At 41.9% G+C, this 18,681-nt stretch overlaps 1 protein-coding gene across 1 annotated transcript in view; it reads left to right on the top strand.

Moving 5' to 3' along the window:
- The window catches only part of cemip (cell migration inducing hyaluronidase 1), a 147,454-nt gene that overhangs the window by 33,707 nt on the left and 95,066 nt on the right, over positions 1–18,681 (top strand). The window contains exons 6-8 of the mRNA XM_083995386.1: positions 4,776–4,846; positions 6,304–6,399; positions 10,074–10,195. Coding sequence (XP_083851512.1) covers positions 4,776–4,846; positions 6,304–6,399; positions 10,074–10,195 — 289 coding nt within the window. The remainder of the gene's footprint in view (positions 1–4,775; positions 4,847–6,303; positions 6,400–10,073; positions 10,196–18,681) is intronic.

Raw genomic sequence — 18,681 nt, 5'->3', positions numbered from 1 at the left:
AAAATGGACAATTTGCCCCTATGGATAGGCTGACGGTCACATAGGAAAAGTACAGTACATATTAAAAAAATGCATACTTTGTAAAGTGCAAAGTGCAAGGTGCCTGCCACTGGCGCCTGCAGGAGCATAATAAAAAATAAATAAAAATAAAAAAAATTAATTGTGCAACTTTTGTTTGTTCAGGCTGCGCACAGCACTAGGGAAAAAACTGTTTGCATGCCTAGAGGAAGAGCATTTTATTGTACGATACCGCCTACCCGACGGGAGAGGAACAAAAGAAGCAGTGGCGGGGTTAGTGGGGTCATTTATAATATCTGAGGCACGGGACAGAGGCCTGGACCTGTAAATGACTTCAAGATCTGGCAGGTCAATACCAGTGGTCTTACGAGCAAGACGGACAATTCTTCTCAGAGATTTCTGATCGCGTACAGTCAAATTCCCAAACCACACTGTAAGTGAGGAGGTGAGAACACTGCCAATAACACAATAATAAAAGTTTGATAAAATCTGGCAGTTTGAAGTGAATTCCTTAAAGGGACAGTATGGGACTTTATTGGCTTTTTATTGACAAAAATCAAATATCGCTTTCATAAATACGTATTTCACTGAAGTGGAATCGCGCCCGCATACAAACGAGCGCTTTCTCGTACCTTAGAATGAGATGTTACAAGTCGTTACAAACATACAGGGGGGGGGTTCACCGAACCTTCTCTGCCATGTTGAATCGCCATGTTTTACGTTCAGTGTCACCGTGGCTGTAAGTAACCTCAAACTCGGGCCGCCGGAGCTTCTCGGCTCGGGGAGAAAGTTTTCCAGACAGCGCCTGTTAAAACTGTCACCACCGTGTAGCTAGTGTGAGGAAGGACGGAGGCACTGGTGTTGCCTTCAGGTGCAGTCAGACACCTGAATGACGCCGTGAGTGACGCCGTCGGCAAACCAACTGGATGTTATTTTACTCGACGAGAGAAAGCCGGTAAAACGTGGGTCAGGTAAACAATACGACATCACCATGACAACATATTGTCACGCCTGTATTGTTTTGCCTCGTGCTGGCGGACCGTTTGTTTACATAGAGGCTTGTTTATCCTGATACATGCAGCGTGTGTTGTTTTTCTGACTTCTGCCCGAGTTTACGTAAACGCAACAGCAAGAATACGTGCCGACATGCAACCGCACCGCTAGATGGGGGTAAATCTCACATACTGTCCCTTTAAGTTTGCGCAGAAAAAAAAGCAGTTGAAGAGATTTTTTAACAATGATGCTGGTGTTGAGGAGGTGCCAGCTGAGATCACTGGTGATAGTAACACCAAGAAATACTATAATAGTACACTAGTAATAATACACTATTAATAGTGAGAGGGAGATGGGACACCTTTTTTCTTGCTCTTGTACTAATGATATTTTAACAGTATTTATTTGAAAATAGCTTCATTACACATGTTCACACAATGAAATACACTCATGCTCTCAACTGCAACTCAATATCAGATGAGAAAAAGGAATAACTAAATAATGAAATGAAATAAGTTAAAATTAAATGAATAATAAACAACACTTCACTGCAGTTGTTCAGTTTTAAGGTAGGGCCTCTACATTTCCCAAATAGATAATCGGTTTTTCCACTTGTCTTTAGCACTGTAAGACTTGAGAGTGAGAGTGAATGGAGGAGCGGCTGCGGCGGGGAGGTGACGGAGGGATTCCTGCCTAATGACTCTTGTCGCCCTCTCTCCTCGCACCGTTGCCAAATGGACCAACAGTGGTGTCATCCGGAGAGAGAGGCTGTTGTAATTTGCGGCGAAAAATCCGGAGACATTTTAATAAGCTGGAATTTATGAGACGGAGTAGAACTCTGCAGCACGGTCTCGGTTGTGTCATTTGCATATGTTTACTGTAGCTGCCGCAGCGGCACGGAGGAACAATGGAGTCGGGGGATGTATACAGGTGCCTGTTTGAACAGTGCATATGGTAGGAGCTTATAGTTTTTAATAAATCAGACGTGTCCTCCTGTGACTGCAGAAAGCTCAAGCTGTCAGCTGCTAGAATGCCTTTACTGGATGTATTCACTAACTACTAATTCCCAGGCCCACTGAACTATCCACCATGTATGTACTATGGGGTTTTTGGTCAAAGTTGCAAACAAACAAAAACATTTACAGCGTCGCTGAACATTAAAATGTCTGTTCATCCTTGAGGTCTAATGAATGCGCAGAATGCATTTCCTTCCTCCAATGAAAGATTTGCAATGCAGATGTGTTTTGGAAGTATTTGAAAATCTACCATTGATTTATCGAGTTGGAAAATGGTTAGGAAGAGAGAACACCGAGTCGTAGGAGTCCTAGGCCTGGTTCCAGTGCAAAATCCCAGGATTATCTGCAGCAGCCGTCAGCGTGACAGACCGAGCTGGTGGAGGGTCAGGGTCCAGCGCCGGGGTAATGAAGCTCCCTCTCCTCGACATGGAAGACCTTCCAGGTGGACTTGTATGGTGCCTGTGTGCACCGGGGCCAAGGACCATCTGGGACATTAGGGAGGTTGGTGAGCAGGTGGATGTTAGAGAGAGCAAGTGTGGACTTGGTGGGGACTGCAGATGAGAGACCGAGGGCCCCGTTACGTAGCAAAAAAGGTGATACTTCTATTTGTTTTGGCCTTTCGTTGACACAGAATCAGAACTTTAAGTTACAGAAAACAACTATATCTGAAAAGTGGAGATTTGGAAAAACTGTGTTTCACGTTTGCTTTTAGGGGGATTTCACACCTACCTTGTTCGGCCCAGACTATTGGACTTTTCTGTTTGATCTGAACCAAATTTACAAGTGTAAAAGCTCCCCTGGACCATGGTCCGGTCCAAAGTTTAAAAATTTGATCCGACCTAAAGAGGCAGGGCCGTTGTATAGGGGAGAAAGGTGGGGGAAATGTTTCTGTAAATGTGTAAACAAAAAAAAAGGGTTCTGTTGAGCTGAATGCACGGTAGACGTCGAGGGGCAGAGGTAGTACGGGAACCCAGACAGTTCATTTCCAATCACTTCCTGTCTCCGTGTCAAGATGGTTTCTCCACCTTCCACCCGCCACTTAGCAATTAGCAGGTGTGAGTCTGGTCCTTCCACTGGGAGAGGTGAATGAGATCACAGATTATCACAGATTCTTTGGCTCCGCGCGGATCCTGGGAACAGTCTGATGTCAACGCTACATTTTTGTCATAGCCACATATCAGGAAGAAAAAGAGCTTTATTCTCAGCAGCAAACTCTCACCGGGCCTCACATCTCTCCTCTGTCGGGTTTGGTTTCACCGCTGCAGGTGGTGTTTTCCAAGCTCATGAGTTTTTATATTTGAAACCATGAAAACAACATTAGAACTGAAATAAAAATAGGATTCCACTGCTTAATAACACTGTTACTGTTGTCATTGTTATTATGACTGTTATTATCACTGAGCCATTTCATACCTGCAGCGCTGCCTGAAATGTGGTTTCTTCTGTTTAGATAGAAAAAAATAATGATGTTGCAGAGACAAACTTGTTGCTTGTTTTTCAGAGCTCTGGGTATCATCCAAGAAATCTAACTATTTCTTGGAATATTCCTAAAATCTGCTTCCAAACTGCTGCTGCACTTACATTATATGGCAGTGACTCAGAAACATCTGGAGCCTTTAAAGGGATAGTTCACCCAAAATTCAAATTTCAATGGATACCAACTTTCTTCGTCCAAAAAGACACACCAAAAAACATCCAAATACCTCCATACTGCTCGTCTGTAATGTCCCTCTTGTATTGAAGCCCCAACGTGAGAAATTGTTCCGCCGGATTTGCACTGACACAGGAAGAGCAGTGAACCGAGACACTGGGAGCTTCCGCTACAAACAAGCTTAAAATATAGACTTATTTAATTTTTTTCGGAACAATTTCTCATGTCGGGGCTTCAATACAAGAGGGACATTACAGACGAGCACTATGGAGGTATTTGGATGTTTTTTGGTGTGTCTATTTGGACGAAGAAAGTTGGTATCCATTCACAACCATTATATGGACAAATACTGCTGCGTGGACCCCCCCGTAACTCAGAGAAGGGATGGAGGACTCAGAAAATTCTCACAGCTCTTAGTTGACATGAGGGTGAGTAGATAATGAGTGAAATTTGAATTTTGGGTGAACCAACCCTTTAACTTATTCAGCTTTTTTCATGCCCAGTAAGTACACTGTATGCTGTTCAGACATAGAATTCACATCTGTCTGGTATGATCTGATAACAAACAGCAGTGGTGCAGTCAGTTCACACCTGGAATTGGAAAAACATCTCCCGCAGCATCTCCAGTGACCACCTGCGATTGGATCTCACCTCCCCACATCAGACATGAATGTGTTGTTGGCTCAAAACAACAGACGGCTCTGTCCTCAGTGTCTTTGTGGGAGAGAGAGAGAGGCTATAAATGCACTGTGCATAGCTGTCCAAATATGATATGAATGAGTTTGAGTCATTTGAAATATTAAAAAATATATATTTTTGTATTAAATGATGAGATATGCTGTCACAGTCACACACACGTACAGAGCATCTGCACTTGTTCCTGCGTCACAGCCAGGGTGCCATTAGCAGAGTGACGCATGCTGGGACAGCTGATTTAACCAGACACACTTGTGGAGTGTGTGTGTGTGCGTCCAATGTTGATGATCCTAGTTTTCCACCTGCTCCTCCGCTTCTTCTCTGTGTGTCCTCTTCTTTTTCATTTTCTTATCCATGTGTTCTCTCCATTATCTGATCTCTTCTCTCTCTTCCCTCTGCAGGCATCCCTGGACTTTTATAGTGACAAAGGGCAACATCTCATCAGCTGTAGAAGATTATGCTGTCTACCAAGGTAGGATTCAAGTTGCCTCCAAGCAGATCTCATGTATGGTGCGTACTGTAAGCAGTGATGGCGAAAACTGTGGTATTTATTTATTTTTATTTATTTATTTAGCACAAACAATATCATATAAAAAACAACATGAACAATCAACATGACTGGGATGTGCAAAGGGGAGGTATGAAACCCAAAAGGGCTTATATGAAAACCCCACCCAACATATTCAAAGATCAAATTTGTTACGGTAACATAGGAAAATAATTAAACAATAATGAAAAATAAGTAGAAAAGTAAGAGATTAAACAGTAAATATATGGAAGTAAGGAGAAAAAAAATACATACATAAATGAATAATGCAAAACAAAAATAATGAATAAGATGATAAGGAAAGAATAAGAAGTGTGAGAGACAAAGAGAGACAAAAGAAAAACATGACAGACAGTGGTATAAAATAACAATGTTACTAACGGAGCTACTTTTTTCAGTAAGGAGTTATCGAAAAGTTACCGTTTCCCCCGTTATAACGCTGTTACCGTTACTGACAATAAAATGCTCGGCTCAAGAAGTCCCATCACAAAATAATACACCCGTTAAAGTGTATAGCTATGTTATATACACGTTTCTTTTTTTTTCTGACCATCAACAATAGTCGGAAAAAAGCTGTTTATCTGGAACTAACCGCATCACTCAGTATTCCTCCACACAGACAGGCTCCGTGACGCAGCGTCGACATATTTGCGCATTTTATTTAAAAAAATAAAGCAAAAGTAACTTTTCCTGACAATTTGTTATTTTATCCGTGGCTTCTCTGAGTTACAGGGGGTCTCGGCGTAGCAGTGCATGTCCATATGACGGTTGCAAATGGATATCAACCGTCTTCGTATCAAAAAGACACACCAAAAAACATCCAAATACCTCCATGCTGCTCGTATGTAATGTCCGTCTTGTATTGAAGCCCAGAAATGCGAAATTGTCACGAAAAAAATTAAATAAGTCTGTATTTCAAGTTTGTTTGTAGCAGAAGCTTCTCTTCCTGGCGCGATTTGGACGAGATTTGGACGAAGAAAAGTGGTATCCATTTGCAACCGTCACATGGACATGCAGTGCTGCACGGAGCCCCGCTGTAACTCAGAGAAGCCACGGATAACTCTAGATAATGAGTGAAATTTCAATTTTGAGTGAACTATCCCTTTAAATCAGATACTAACTCAGTTACTTTTTGGTGAAAGTAACCAGTAACTATAACTAATTACTTTTTTAAATTAACATGCCTAACACTGACTGGAAGTGATGTCTTCCTGCTGGTTGCCGTAGTGATGTGAGGTGAGGCAGATGTGCCAGGCGCCCTCACAAGCAACAGTCAAAGACTGTTGGTCACATGCTGTATGCCTCTTCAGAAAACAGGTATCACCATTGTTACACATTGTTACGCACATATTCCTTATTCCATATTGTGTGTGTGTTGACAGGGACGAAGGCTTCCTCAGAGGCTCGGAGCTCTCGGGTTTTCCGCTCAAACTTCGGGGAGCATTTCACCGTGACCATCAGCAGCCAGTGGGTCCAAGGTACGGTGACTCTCTTCTCTTACATGCAAACACAGCTTTGTACAGTAGTGTGACGTATACAGTGGCATGCAAAAGTTTGGAATTTCTGTTGATGTGAACAGTTAAGCAACTGGAAGATGAAATTACCTCCAAATTACATTTAGTTATAGATGACACATTCCCTTTACATTTTAGACAATATATATATTTTTTCATCTTTTACATTTTCAGAATGACAGAAAAGGAAAAGTGCCTACAGCAAAAGTTTGGCCACCCTGCATAGTTAGTTTCCAAAGAGGGGGCTACTAGGTACTATCACAGCATGTAAATAATACCGTATTGACCCGAATATAAGATAAGGTATTTTTCTGTCAAAAAACGTCTGAAAAAGACTAGACTAGAATGTAAGACATTCACACTGTGGTCGGTAATCACAGTGCAGAAGAGTGAGTTTGTAGCTGACGAGAGGATCGAAAAGAGAGAGCGAGACAATGTGACCGTAGACGACAAACTCACTCTTCTGCACTGCGATTACCGACCACAGCGTGGTTTTCCACACAGCAGACATTTAAAGGAATAGTTCACTCAAAATTGAAATTTCACTCATTATCTACTCACATATCATCATCATTACCCTTGCTGGGGCTTGAACCCACAACCTCTGGCACCAACAACCAGCTCCTAACTCACTGAGCTAATAGTCTGGAAGTGAGTCCTGGTGTGTGACTTCTCAAATAGACTCAGGGAGTCCCCGGCCATTCCGCAGGTGTCAAAATGTCAGAAATACAGTTATCTATACAAAAATCTGATAATACATAAATTGCATCTAGACAGCATGGAAGTGTTGGTGATTTGTTTTTAAAGGGACAACAAGGAGTTTCTATTTGGTTATAAAAAAGTCTCATATTAATGTGGATGAATCTACGCTACCCACACTTGTTAATGGGCCCATTTTCGATAAATATATTGTTTTGTCTCTATCGTTATTTTGTTATTATTAGTGGTGGCGGAGATGCTGGTCGAGCCGACCAGCATCTCCTCGTTGTCCCTTTAACGAAGAAGTGTTTTGCATCATAAGAGAACATCTGATGTTTAAAAATGCCACTCTTACATTGACTATAGTTGTTCCCATGAGAGCAGATTGAAAATGTATTTATCAGATTTTTGTATAGATAACTGTATTTCTGACATTTTGACACCTGCGGAATGGCCGGGGACTCCCTGAGTCTATTTGAGAAGTCACACACCAGGACTCACTTCCAGACTATTAGCTCAGTGAGTTAGGAGCTGGTTGTTGGTGCCAGAGGTTGTGGGTTCAAGCCCCAGCAAGGGTAATGATGATGATATGTCAAAATGCCAGATGTTCTCAACTAGTAACACAAGACAATAGTGCTGATGTTGGTGTTACAGCATGTATCTAAATTTCAATACTTTGAAATTAAATTAATAACAGATCAACCATATGTGCTGCAGCTTTGCAACTTTCACTTTAAAATTACCTAATTTTGTCTATAAAAAATTGCCCGGCCCCGACCGTTGTTGCGCAGCAACTATAATGATTATTCTTCTTTGGGAGAGTAGAGCAGCAGAGAGGCGGCTCAGCCTCCGCTCAGGGCGTCTGTCCTCTCAGGTCATCAGTCCACCTGGTCAACAGGTCAATTGTTGTGACTGTCTTCTCTGTTTTCCTATAGTTACAGACACAGGAGTGGACGTGACCATGGAGAAAAACAGCAAAGTTGTGGAAATACTTAGAGAAATATAGTTCCAAAAATGAGCTAGTTCAGTTCAGTTCAGTTCAGTTTTTTTCTTCTTTCTTTTAATTGTACAAAAACTAACACTACAAGACAGCAACAAGTGTGAAGATAACACAGGCCACAGAGACAAACAAAACAGGAACGTAAAGACAGAACTGGGTAGACAAGTAATACTAGTACAGCCACTGTAATGTGGTAATAAAAAAAAATAATGATGAGGGAGTTAAATAAATAAATAATAACATTTTTTTTATTTTAAATAAAAAGGCTGCTGTTCTCTTTCAATAGAACCTCCTTCTACCATCCATCAGCAGCCCCCACCTCACTGCTGCTCACAGCACAGCTCAACATTTAAAACACATAAAGTGGAGATTGAGAACATATTTCACCACAGCAGCATTTACATTATAATGTGTTTTCTTTTTTTCCATCTGTCTTCACTTGTTTGGTCATCAAACCGCCTCACACACTCATACAAACTGTCTCCAGCAGTGCACTAGTCTGTAGCATTGGTAACATACTATTGATGCTGGAGCGTCTCTATGGAGACATCACGCAGCGTGCAGGAAAACTGTTATTAAAATGAACGGTCAGTCATTCAGTCAACATATTCATGCACAACACTGCACCTGCACACACACACACACACTACAGCTCAACACTTTATTCACGTCCTTTATCTTGAGTAGGGTTGCAAAAGGGAATTAATGGGGGTAATTTAAACAAACTGTATCATATCCAAACATAAATGCAAATATTTTGTTTTGTCATAAGCAGACATCCATGCAAAATAATACAATTAAAAAACATTTCAACTGATTTATTTGTGAGTAGAACTTTATCAACTTTTAATTCTTGTATGAACAATCAATTATTTTACTGAACAACAAAAACATGAATGTTGAGTAAAATATTACTAGGCCCTGGGCCAACCTTAAATTTTGTAAATTTCAGATTTATTCCTGTTTATTCCCATATATTCCCGTTAATTCCCATATATTCCCATAAATTCCCATGGAAAGTTTCCAACTTTGAAAATTCCCGGAATTTTGCAACCCTAATCTTGAGAAGGGTAAAATAATGATAGTTACACTACTCACTGCAAAAAGTAGTGGGATTACAGTAATGCCTTGCAATCTGGACCGCACTGCCTCTGCTCACATTCATTTATTTCTATTTATTCAAATGAGGTAGTGTATTCACATATATATGAGAGGCACGCATAGTGGAAGAGATTCAATTTAGTCAATCAAAACACAACAGACAACAGAGCCAGCAGGAAATTGACCGCCAATCTCACCTGGCAGTCCGCCCCTCACAATTCTGAGAGACAGAGTGCCAGAGCTGATTTACACAGGGAGCTAGCCAGTGCATTAACCAACCGGGAGGAACTGATGGAGCAGCTTTCTTTTTCTATAATAGCTTTGGTTGCATCAGTATGAGTAATGATGCCACTATGTGCAATAAGCTCACTGTTAGTTCATAGGTGCATATGTGAAGTCCATTTTCAGCTCATTTGTACCTGTTAGTTCCCTCCGCCCGAGTCTGCTCTCACTCTGTCAGACATCCCATCTCGCCGTGCGTCGAGCTCCAGATTAAAATTCCGGCCCAGAGTCAAACGCATGTCTCCCACTGTGGCAACCAGACAAAGAACATAATGGAAGGAGAGAGAGCCCCTCAATTACTCAGCTACAAATGCCCTCTGATCGTCTAAATGGACTCCAAGTCAGAGCTCTGACGTAGATTAGTCTAATATCTAGCACTTGGCTGTGCGGCCACTTAACTGGGAGGGGCCCATGTGTGTGTGTGTGTGACAAAGCTGTGTGTTGCGTCACTGGAATTAAGGCAGCGATAGAGGTTATGGGTAGAGTTTGGATAAGACTTTATTTCCAAAAAATAAATGTGCGTGTGTATGTGTGTTTTTTTGTGTGTGTCCCACAGAGGCAGAGTGGACAGAATGGTTTGACAGGGATGACGAGCGTGGATCTGGAGACTGGGAGAAACTGTCTGAACTGCGTGAGGCCTATCCAGACAGACTGTGTGGCAGTCCACTGGATATCCAGGTAAAGAAACACCTCCTCTCTGCACACAGTCACTGAAGGAGTGCTGCACGAGTCCGGTTTTGCAAATCTGTATCTGCCGACCTTTAAAGGGATAGTTCACCCAAAATTCAAATTTCACTCATTATCTACTCACCCTCATGTCGACTAAGAGCTGTGAGAATTTTCAGAGTCCTCCGTTCCTTCTCTGAGTTACGGGGGGGGTCCGCGCAGCAGTATTTGTCCATATAGTGGTTGTCAATGGATACCAACTTTCTTCGTCCAAAAAGACACACCAAAAAACATCCAAATACCTCCATACTGCTCGTCTGTAATGTCCCTCTTGTATTGAACCCCGACATGAGAAATTGTTCTGCTGGGACACAGGAAGAGCAGTGAACCGAGACACTGGGAGCTTCCGCTACAAACAAGCTTAAAATATAGACTTATTCAATTTTTTTCGGAACAATTTCTCATGTCGGGGCTTCAATACAAGAGGGACATTACAGACGAGCAGCATGAGGTATTTGGATGTTTTTTAGTGTGTCTTTTTGGACGAAGAAAAGTGGTATCCATTCACAACCATTATATGGACAAATACTGCTGCGCGGACCCCCCTGTAACTCAGAGAAGGAACGGAGGACTCTGAAAATTCTCACAGCCCGTGGTCGACATGAGGGTGAGTAGATAATGAGTGAAATTTGAATTTTGGGTGAACTATCCCTTTAAAAAGCCATCTAGATTGTATTTAAACCTGGCTCCAAACGGTTTCATTCAGATGTGGGAGTCGCTCGCTCATCAGCTCCCACTTGTTGATGCGAGGCGACATAAATAGAATCAGATATCCACGTGTCGTTGTTGTGAGTGGATGAAAGGCAGGAGAGGAGTCAGCCAGCCACAGAGATGAGAGCTGCTGCTGATGCTGACAAGCGGCTCGTTATCGTATTCTTCTGAAGCAACATGAAAGCCCCCCCCCACCCCCCCCCGAGAGGTTATCAGCAGAGACTTCACTTTTTAATGTTGTGGCAAGGTAATATTCAGAACCACCACCCGTCCCCAGGCTCCTCTGTGTAAATGTTCCGCTACCTGAGGTGAGTCTATTTCCAGAAAAATTGCTAAGGTGGAACAAGCATGCTGGGAAATATCCACCTGTTGGCTGTCCCGGCTGAAAATCGGATCGGATGATTGATTCGGGTCTTCTCTTTCCAGCACTATGCCGTTCTGTCAGAGATTTATGACGATGTTCTCCTGGTTTTGGAACAAAAGCGAGTCGTGGAATGGTTGTGCATTCTTTAACCGGTCTTCTAGCTCGGCCTGTTTTGCCTCAGGATGAGATGCAGCTGTGGAGCCGGGCAGAGACACAGTGTCTGCACAGTCCCACTGTTTGTGTTCCTACTCACAATAGACTGATTTTACAAATGTATCAAAATACGTAATCACCACCTGATGTTGTCTTCAATTCACCAAGATTTGTCCCTGTTTGTGGAAGTTGAATGGAACACGTTAGAGCCATTTGTACATCATAAACAAAACGTTAAATAATTTAGATTTTGTTTATTTGATTTTATTTGTATTGAAGATAATAGGACTGTTCCATAGCTTGAGGGTGCAGGGTGCTTATTAAAGGCTAATAATGATGACTGCAGTTTTCTTATTGGTTAAGACGTACATATAATGTGACGCTATGTGTTTTTTGGTTAATGAAGTGAAGCACAAGTTTTTGACCGTGTTTGCACGGGTGTATTGTTCTTGTCAGCCAACTGCACAGTTGTTTTTTTGTAACAGAGAGAAAGTTTGGTAAACTTTGCAAAATGAAGAACATGGACTTTTGTTTTTGAAGCACGCATCAGCTGCGTGCCTGGGTTTACGGCTGCAGTGGGCTTCTGCAGGAAATAGACACAGCCACACTAACAGAAAATACTGTACATGAGCCCACATGAGAGAACCTAATGTGCTAATGCACAGTGTGGGGCACGTTACTTTAAAAAGGGAACTAACCAACTCACTCAGTATTACCCAGTATTGAGGAAGAGTACTGAGGAATACTGAGTGAGTTGGTTAGTTCCAGATAAACTTCTTTTTCCCGACTAGTTGATGGACTGAAAAAAAAAATGTGTATAACGTAGGCCTACACTTTAACAGGTGTATTATTTTGTGACGGGACTTCTTGAGTCAAGTAACGGCACATTTTATTGTCAGTAACGGTAACGTTGTTATAACGGGGGAAGCAGTAACGCTGTTATTCCCATTGCTGCTAACGCATCTTTGGACTGTTGGGGGGAAGCTGGAGAACCTGGAGAGAACCCACACTACAGGGAGAACAAGCAAATTCCACAGTGGAAGGTCCCGGGCCCCGGTATCGAACCCTGCAGTGAGTTGACAGTGCTAACCGGTCGTATCCAGTGGTGGGCTGGGGCAAAAAAATCAGTACTGGCACTTTTGGCTCACATTTTCAGTTTTCGGCGCCACCAGGGTGTTTTTTTTATGGTTGTTTATCCATGTCGTCTCCTGAGACCTGACTTGCTCTTTAGCCTTGTCATGACTGTCATTTTTTAAATGTATTGATTAGCAGGGACGGTGCACATCAATAAACATTGCTGTAGATGCGCCAGAGTTAGTCAACAAGGCTACTTGTCATCTGTAGTCCCTGGACAGATGTTAAAATGTCATCCTAAAACAGAATATACTGTTACTCTACTTTTTTCCCCGCCCCGGTGTCCCAGCTCTCGTCTCTGCGCACCGCAACACAAACGCGCTCCGTAACCCCTAATCTTTTGTTTATGACGGTTAAGACTACACAAACACACACGCCGTAACATCGTATATGTCATGTAACCTTACCCACCGCTCAATTTATTGATTTTTCACCGGCTTCGTTGTAAACAAATGCACATGGAGGAGAGGAGCGTAACCAAAACAGTGGAAAAGCGAGCGGACTTGCATAGTTCCATACTGTCTTTCTGTGTAAATATCTCATGTAACAACATGAAAACCTGCTGCTTATTCAAGTGCGGCCTATATATGTATTTTCTTTTAAAATTTAGCTGGTGCAGCTTATACTCAGGTGCGCTCTATAGTCCGGAAAGTACGGTAAGAGGAAGGAGTAGTGTTGTAGTACTCGAGAATGGTCTTGGTCTCGAGACCGCATTTTCAAGGTCTTGGTCTCGTCTCGGTCTCGACTGCATCTTTACTCGGTCTGGTCTCGGTCGAGCTGGTCTCGGGATTTTTTGTCAAGACCAGCCGAGACCACAGCAGCTGTGATTTTTTCACTCGGTGGAGCGTCTTTTCTTCCCAGTTAATTTAAGCTGTAGCTACACACACATAAAGATAAACTGTCTGATTTTGGCCCGATTTCCCTCCTTCCGACCAAGGACAAAAGATCAGCCAAATATTGACCGTTTCAATCAAAAGTCATGTGAGAGGGGGGGGGGAGAGAAAGAGAGAGGGGGGGGAGAGAGAGAGAGAGAGAGAGAGAGAGAGAGAGAGAGAGAAAAAGAGAGGGGGGGAGAGAGAAAGAGAGAGAGGGGGGGCAGAGAGAGAGAGAGAGAAAGAGAGAGGGGGGGGGGGAGACTTGAATCATTTTGGGAAAAATGACAACAACAAAAAAATCATGTAGGCTACAGTATTTTTTTTTTTTTTTTTCATCAGAGAATCACCTTTCAAGTGCTGTTCTTCATACATTGGTTGTAAGAGCATCATTGCTGCTTTTGAAAGCACCATGTAAAAAGGGTTAAGTACTTCTGCAGGCTGGTTGGCTTTACCAACAGTTTGAAATACATTTATTTTTCAATATGACAAATCGACTATAATTCTTCTGTTTGGTCTCGGTCTTGGACTTGGTCTCGCCTCTCCACGGTCTTGGTCTTGTCTTGGTCTCGGCCCCTCAAAGTCTTGGTCTTGTCTTGGTCTCGGGTTAGGTGGTCTTGACTACAACACTAGGAAGGAGGTACATGCAAACAAAAAAATGAAATAGAAATGTTAAACAAGGACAATGTACAGTACACAACAACCATTATTAAACACTAATGCAGGGAAAGAACACAAACATCAAAAGCAGGAACAGTATATACATAAAACCATAGATAAATACACATAGATGCCGCCTCTGACGCTGCTGTCCATTGGAACGATACGTCACCGCCGCCGCCATCTTGAGCCGGGGGATTATAAATGTCAGACATATAGATTCAACAACAAAAAAACTTAAAAAAAAAAAATATATATATATATATATATTTTTATGTATTAAACATACACTTACATACTCAGACACACACCCACATGCATACATACACTGAAATGTGTTCTACAAGGGTCTGACCGGGTCTGACTGCTGGTCAGACGTATGTCTATGGTCAGAAACCCCGACCCAAGATGGTGGCCGTGTTGACGTGCCTGACCAGCCCGAATGCGGCATCTATGTGTATATACGTATCTATGCATAAAACAGACTGACTCAATAAAAGCAGAGCATGCAGGGAAGCAGAGAAGACAGCGGCAGGTAAAAGCAGACAGCAGAGGAAGTTCATTAGCCTAGCTCATCCAGTAACTGGTTGATTGACAGCCCCTGGCTGAATGACAATTAAGCAATGGGATGTGTTGATTGGCCGTGCCGATTGGCCAGTCAGTGTGGAAAAAATAAAATCCACTGTTGACCAGCCCTTATTAGGCATCGACCCACCGGGACAGTGGCCGGTCTGCCAGATGGCCAGAGGTTTAAAGAAACACCCTGTGTGGTTGTTACGATTGCAGACCTTTTATTTTCACCTCCAAAGTTTCAATCCTGGAGATTTCAGTGCTGCTGAACCGGGTGAAGCCTTTACTTACCATCCTGACAGAAAATGGCACTTTAATTCCACAGCAAACATGGGTGGACCAGCCACAGCGTCAACACAGACTACAACAGAGGAACGGCTGCATCAGGCATCTGTTTACACTGCAGCCAAACAAAAGTTAGTCAGTCAAGAATAATTACATACATCATCTGAATCTCACTCTGTGCACAGCATAAGTAGTATTCTTCATAATTACAGTGAAAGGGAGTGGGTGAGCTCACTGAAAAAGCTGGAGGAACATCTCATGGTGACTGCTTTTCTTTGTTTCATTAGTCCCCTGCAACATTTGAAAGTGATTTACAATCAAATAAGAACGTTTTACCGTTTGCTTTTGATGCGGCTTTAAAAACAGGTTTCTTATTGTATCATCAAAAACAAAACGCAGCTCTGACAAAAGCTGTAAAAAAAAAAAATAAGCGCACAGGAAGCAGTACAAAACACTAAAACCATTATCATTGAGATACAGTTATGCTGGCTCGCATGGTACACCGCCTCCTGTGAAATCCCTCCCGGTGCGAGTGAACAGAGCTGCAGCAATAAAAAAAGAGTTTAATTGCAACGACTTGTGATTTCATGAAGCCTGCGGGGAAATTGTAACTTTAGTCTCAAGTCTGCACGTAGCAACAGCTAATAAATGCATAGCTCTTAAATGGAAGAATGAGCACCCACCCCCACCCTCACTCTGGCTTAGTGAACTGACCTCTTGTATCCCTAACGAAAAAAGAATGTACAATCTAAAACAAAAGCCAGATAAATTTGAAGGAGTATGGAGTGGTCTAATGGAGCATCTGAACACAGCAGACATAGCTGATTGAAGGGTCACGCCAAGGATAGACGTAGTTGTCGACTAGAGAAATCGAACTATCTATATTTTGTTTAACTTCTCCTTTTACTAATCTATGTATTTTCACTATGTACTTCTCTCCATTACATCCACCATCTCATCATTAATCTATTTATTATTACTTGTTGTTATTATTGCTATTTTTATTTTATTTTTATTCTATTTTTTTTTGTGTTTGTACTAGGGTTGCAAAGGGGCGGACAATTTCCAGTAAATTTCCGGAAACCTTCCGGAAACTTTCCATGTGAAGTTAAGCTGGGGAATTTTGGAAATATTCCAAATTGGAAACTTTCCACGGGAATTATGGGAATTTATGGGAATTATGGGAATTATTGGGAATTTATGGGAATTAACTAGAAATTGGGGGTAATTTAAACAAGCTGTATCATATCCAAACGTATATATGTAAGTATTTTGTCTTGTCATAAGAAGACATCCGTGCAAAATAATACAATTAAAAGGACTTTATCAAGTTTTAATTCTTGTTTGAACAATCAGTTATTTTACTGAACAACAAAAACATGAATGTTGAGTAAAATACCCCCCCCCCCAAAAAAAAAAAAAAAAATCTCATTCAAAATGTTAAAGGGACAACGAGGAGTTTTTATTTCGTTATAAAAAAGTCTCATATTAATGTGGATGAACTACATTACTGTTATTATTATTATTTAGTGGTCGGCTCACCCAGCATTTCCCAGTTTCGGTTTTGCAGATGCTGCCCTGTGGGTCATGGGAATAACGCCGCCGAATCGCGGTTTATGGTCAGAGGGAATGGGAGGGGGGCTCTGGTTGAAAAAAAAATATGTTCACAATAAGCCACTTAAACACTTGTCTTGAATATGGAAAAATTCAATAAACAGAATGTTAAAAAAAAAGTCTGCACGTAGCAACAGTAAAGTTGTATTGCTGCTGGTTTACAGAGGAGAAAGCGTTGCACGGACCACGGCTCCAGATGCTGCTGCTGCTGTGTTGGGTCGGTCCGTGCAGTCAGGTGATCATCAGCGCGACGCCAGCCTTTCAATACAGCTCTGCTGCTGCTGCTGCTGCTGCTGGGATGCGACAGTGAATCCAGAGATTGAGTCTGGCACCGAGCAGCAGCAGCTGTTAGCCTTCCTCCACCACGATAAGCAGCAGCGCCAGGTCTGCCCACACAGCCCTCCCAACACCCCTACCATGCATTTACCAGGAGAAAATTGCCACTGCACGATCCGACTGCCCCGCTGTATGGCTGCTGTGCAATTTGACTTACCTACCGCGTCATCTTCTCCTCAACTTCCTCCCAATCCCACAGCCTGCGTCTTTATGTTCCTCCCGACCGTTCTCTCCATCCAAATGAACAGTTGCATAATGAATTTGAATCGAATTTGACTTTATTTATTCAGGATAGCCCCTTGAGATGAATCATCTCATTTTCGAGGGGGTCCTTCCGCAAAAAGGTACAATTATACAATGTCAGGTAAAGAAATAAAAGAAAAACAAATACATTGAAACACATTACAGGACTTATATACATACACACACACAAACACAGACAAGGCTCTCCTAACCCCAGCTAATCCACAAACGGCCAGATATCAGAATAATAGTCAATTTGTGATATCTAAGCTTACAAATGGGAAAAATAAAGAAAGAAATAAAATAATAATAATGATAAAAACTAAGTAAATAAATGGTTAATAATGGTTTACGGAAGTGCATTGATCTCAATTCTAATATATGTATATTATCTGCTTTCTACAATGTAGTCGGTAGAAGTGGAAGTGGAGCTGTCATGTCCTCCAGCTCTGTGTGTGTCATCATTTTTTTCCCCCACAAAGTCTGGACACAGTCAAAAGTTTTTCCTCAGTTTGCAGTTTTCACTCTCTAATTTGCCTCTGTGGGATCTCTATTTTTAGCAGTTTTTTTCTTCTTTTCTTTTCTTTTCTTTTTTTGTTGTTGTCTCATTCCGATATGTTACGTAATGTGGCTCTGATTTGTTCTGGATTATCTGACTGTCCTGAGGAAATGTGAATGGGCTCGGTTCCCGAGGCTGAATGTCTGCCATCTCTACTGTTGTTTGGGCTCCTGCTATATGGGTACTAACATCGCGTGTCATTGCAGTTGGAGAGGTCACTTTTTTTTCTACGTAGGAATGTTTGAATGTCAGAAATAGTTAGTGTATAAATTTAGAGACAAGTAGAAAACCAAACCACAGACAAAAACAAAGAGAAAGGGAAACCTCTGCTCACTGTGTTTATCCCACCAACTCTGTTTGCTGCGTTACACAAGAGCTCCTTTAGACTGAAGGGAGGCAGGGAATTTTCATTTTCAATGTTGGACAGGATCCGGAATATTCTTCCACCACGTTATTACAATGAGCCAGATGTCTAGAGACTCTTGGGACTTGTGAGTTTATGGTGAAGGACAGTGGTTTTTCACAGTGGGAGGTTCAAATTGGCTCAGGGGAGGCTCAGCGAATGAGAAGAATGATTTCACAAATGATTACATCAGTCATTGAAAGAAAGACACGGAAATCAGCCCATTTGGTTAAAGTACAACAGATGAGGAAGAAGAAAAAGTCTAATATTACAAAAAATAAAAACAGAATACATTTTTGAAAAAGAAAACAAAACACATTTCTTTAGGAATATTACCAGCAACCAATCAAAAGGTGACAGGACAGTCAGAACAGAATCTACTGATGATGATGATGGTGATGATGGTGATGGTGATGGTGATGGTTGTTATGCTCACATGGTGATGATGATGAGCCAAAAGATGGAATTCGTCCAGGAGGCTCCATGTTCCTGTTTTAAAGGGATAGTTCACCCAAAATTCAAATCTATCTACTC

Source organism: Trachurus trachurus, assembly GCF_905171665.1.
Source record: "Trachurus trachurus genome assembly, chromosome: 3".
Lineage (NCBI taxonomy): Eukaryota > Metazoa > Chordata > Actinopteri > Carangiformes > Carangidae > Trachurus > Trachurus trachurus.
The sequence above is the reverse complement of the archived record's forward strand: the minus strand, read 5'-3'. Positions and strand labels throughout refer to the sequence as shown.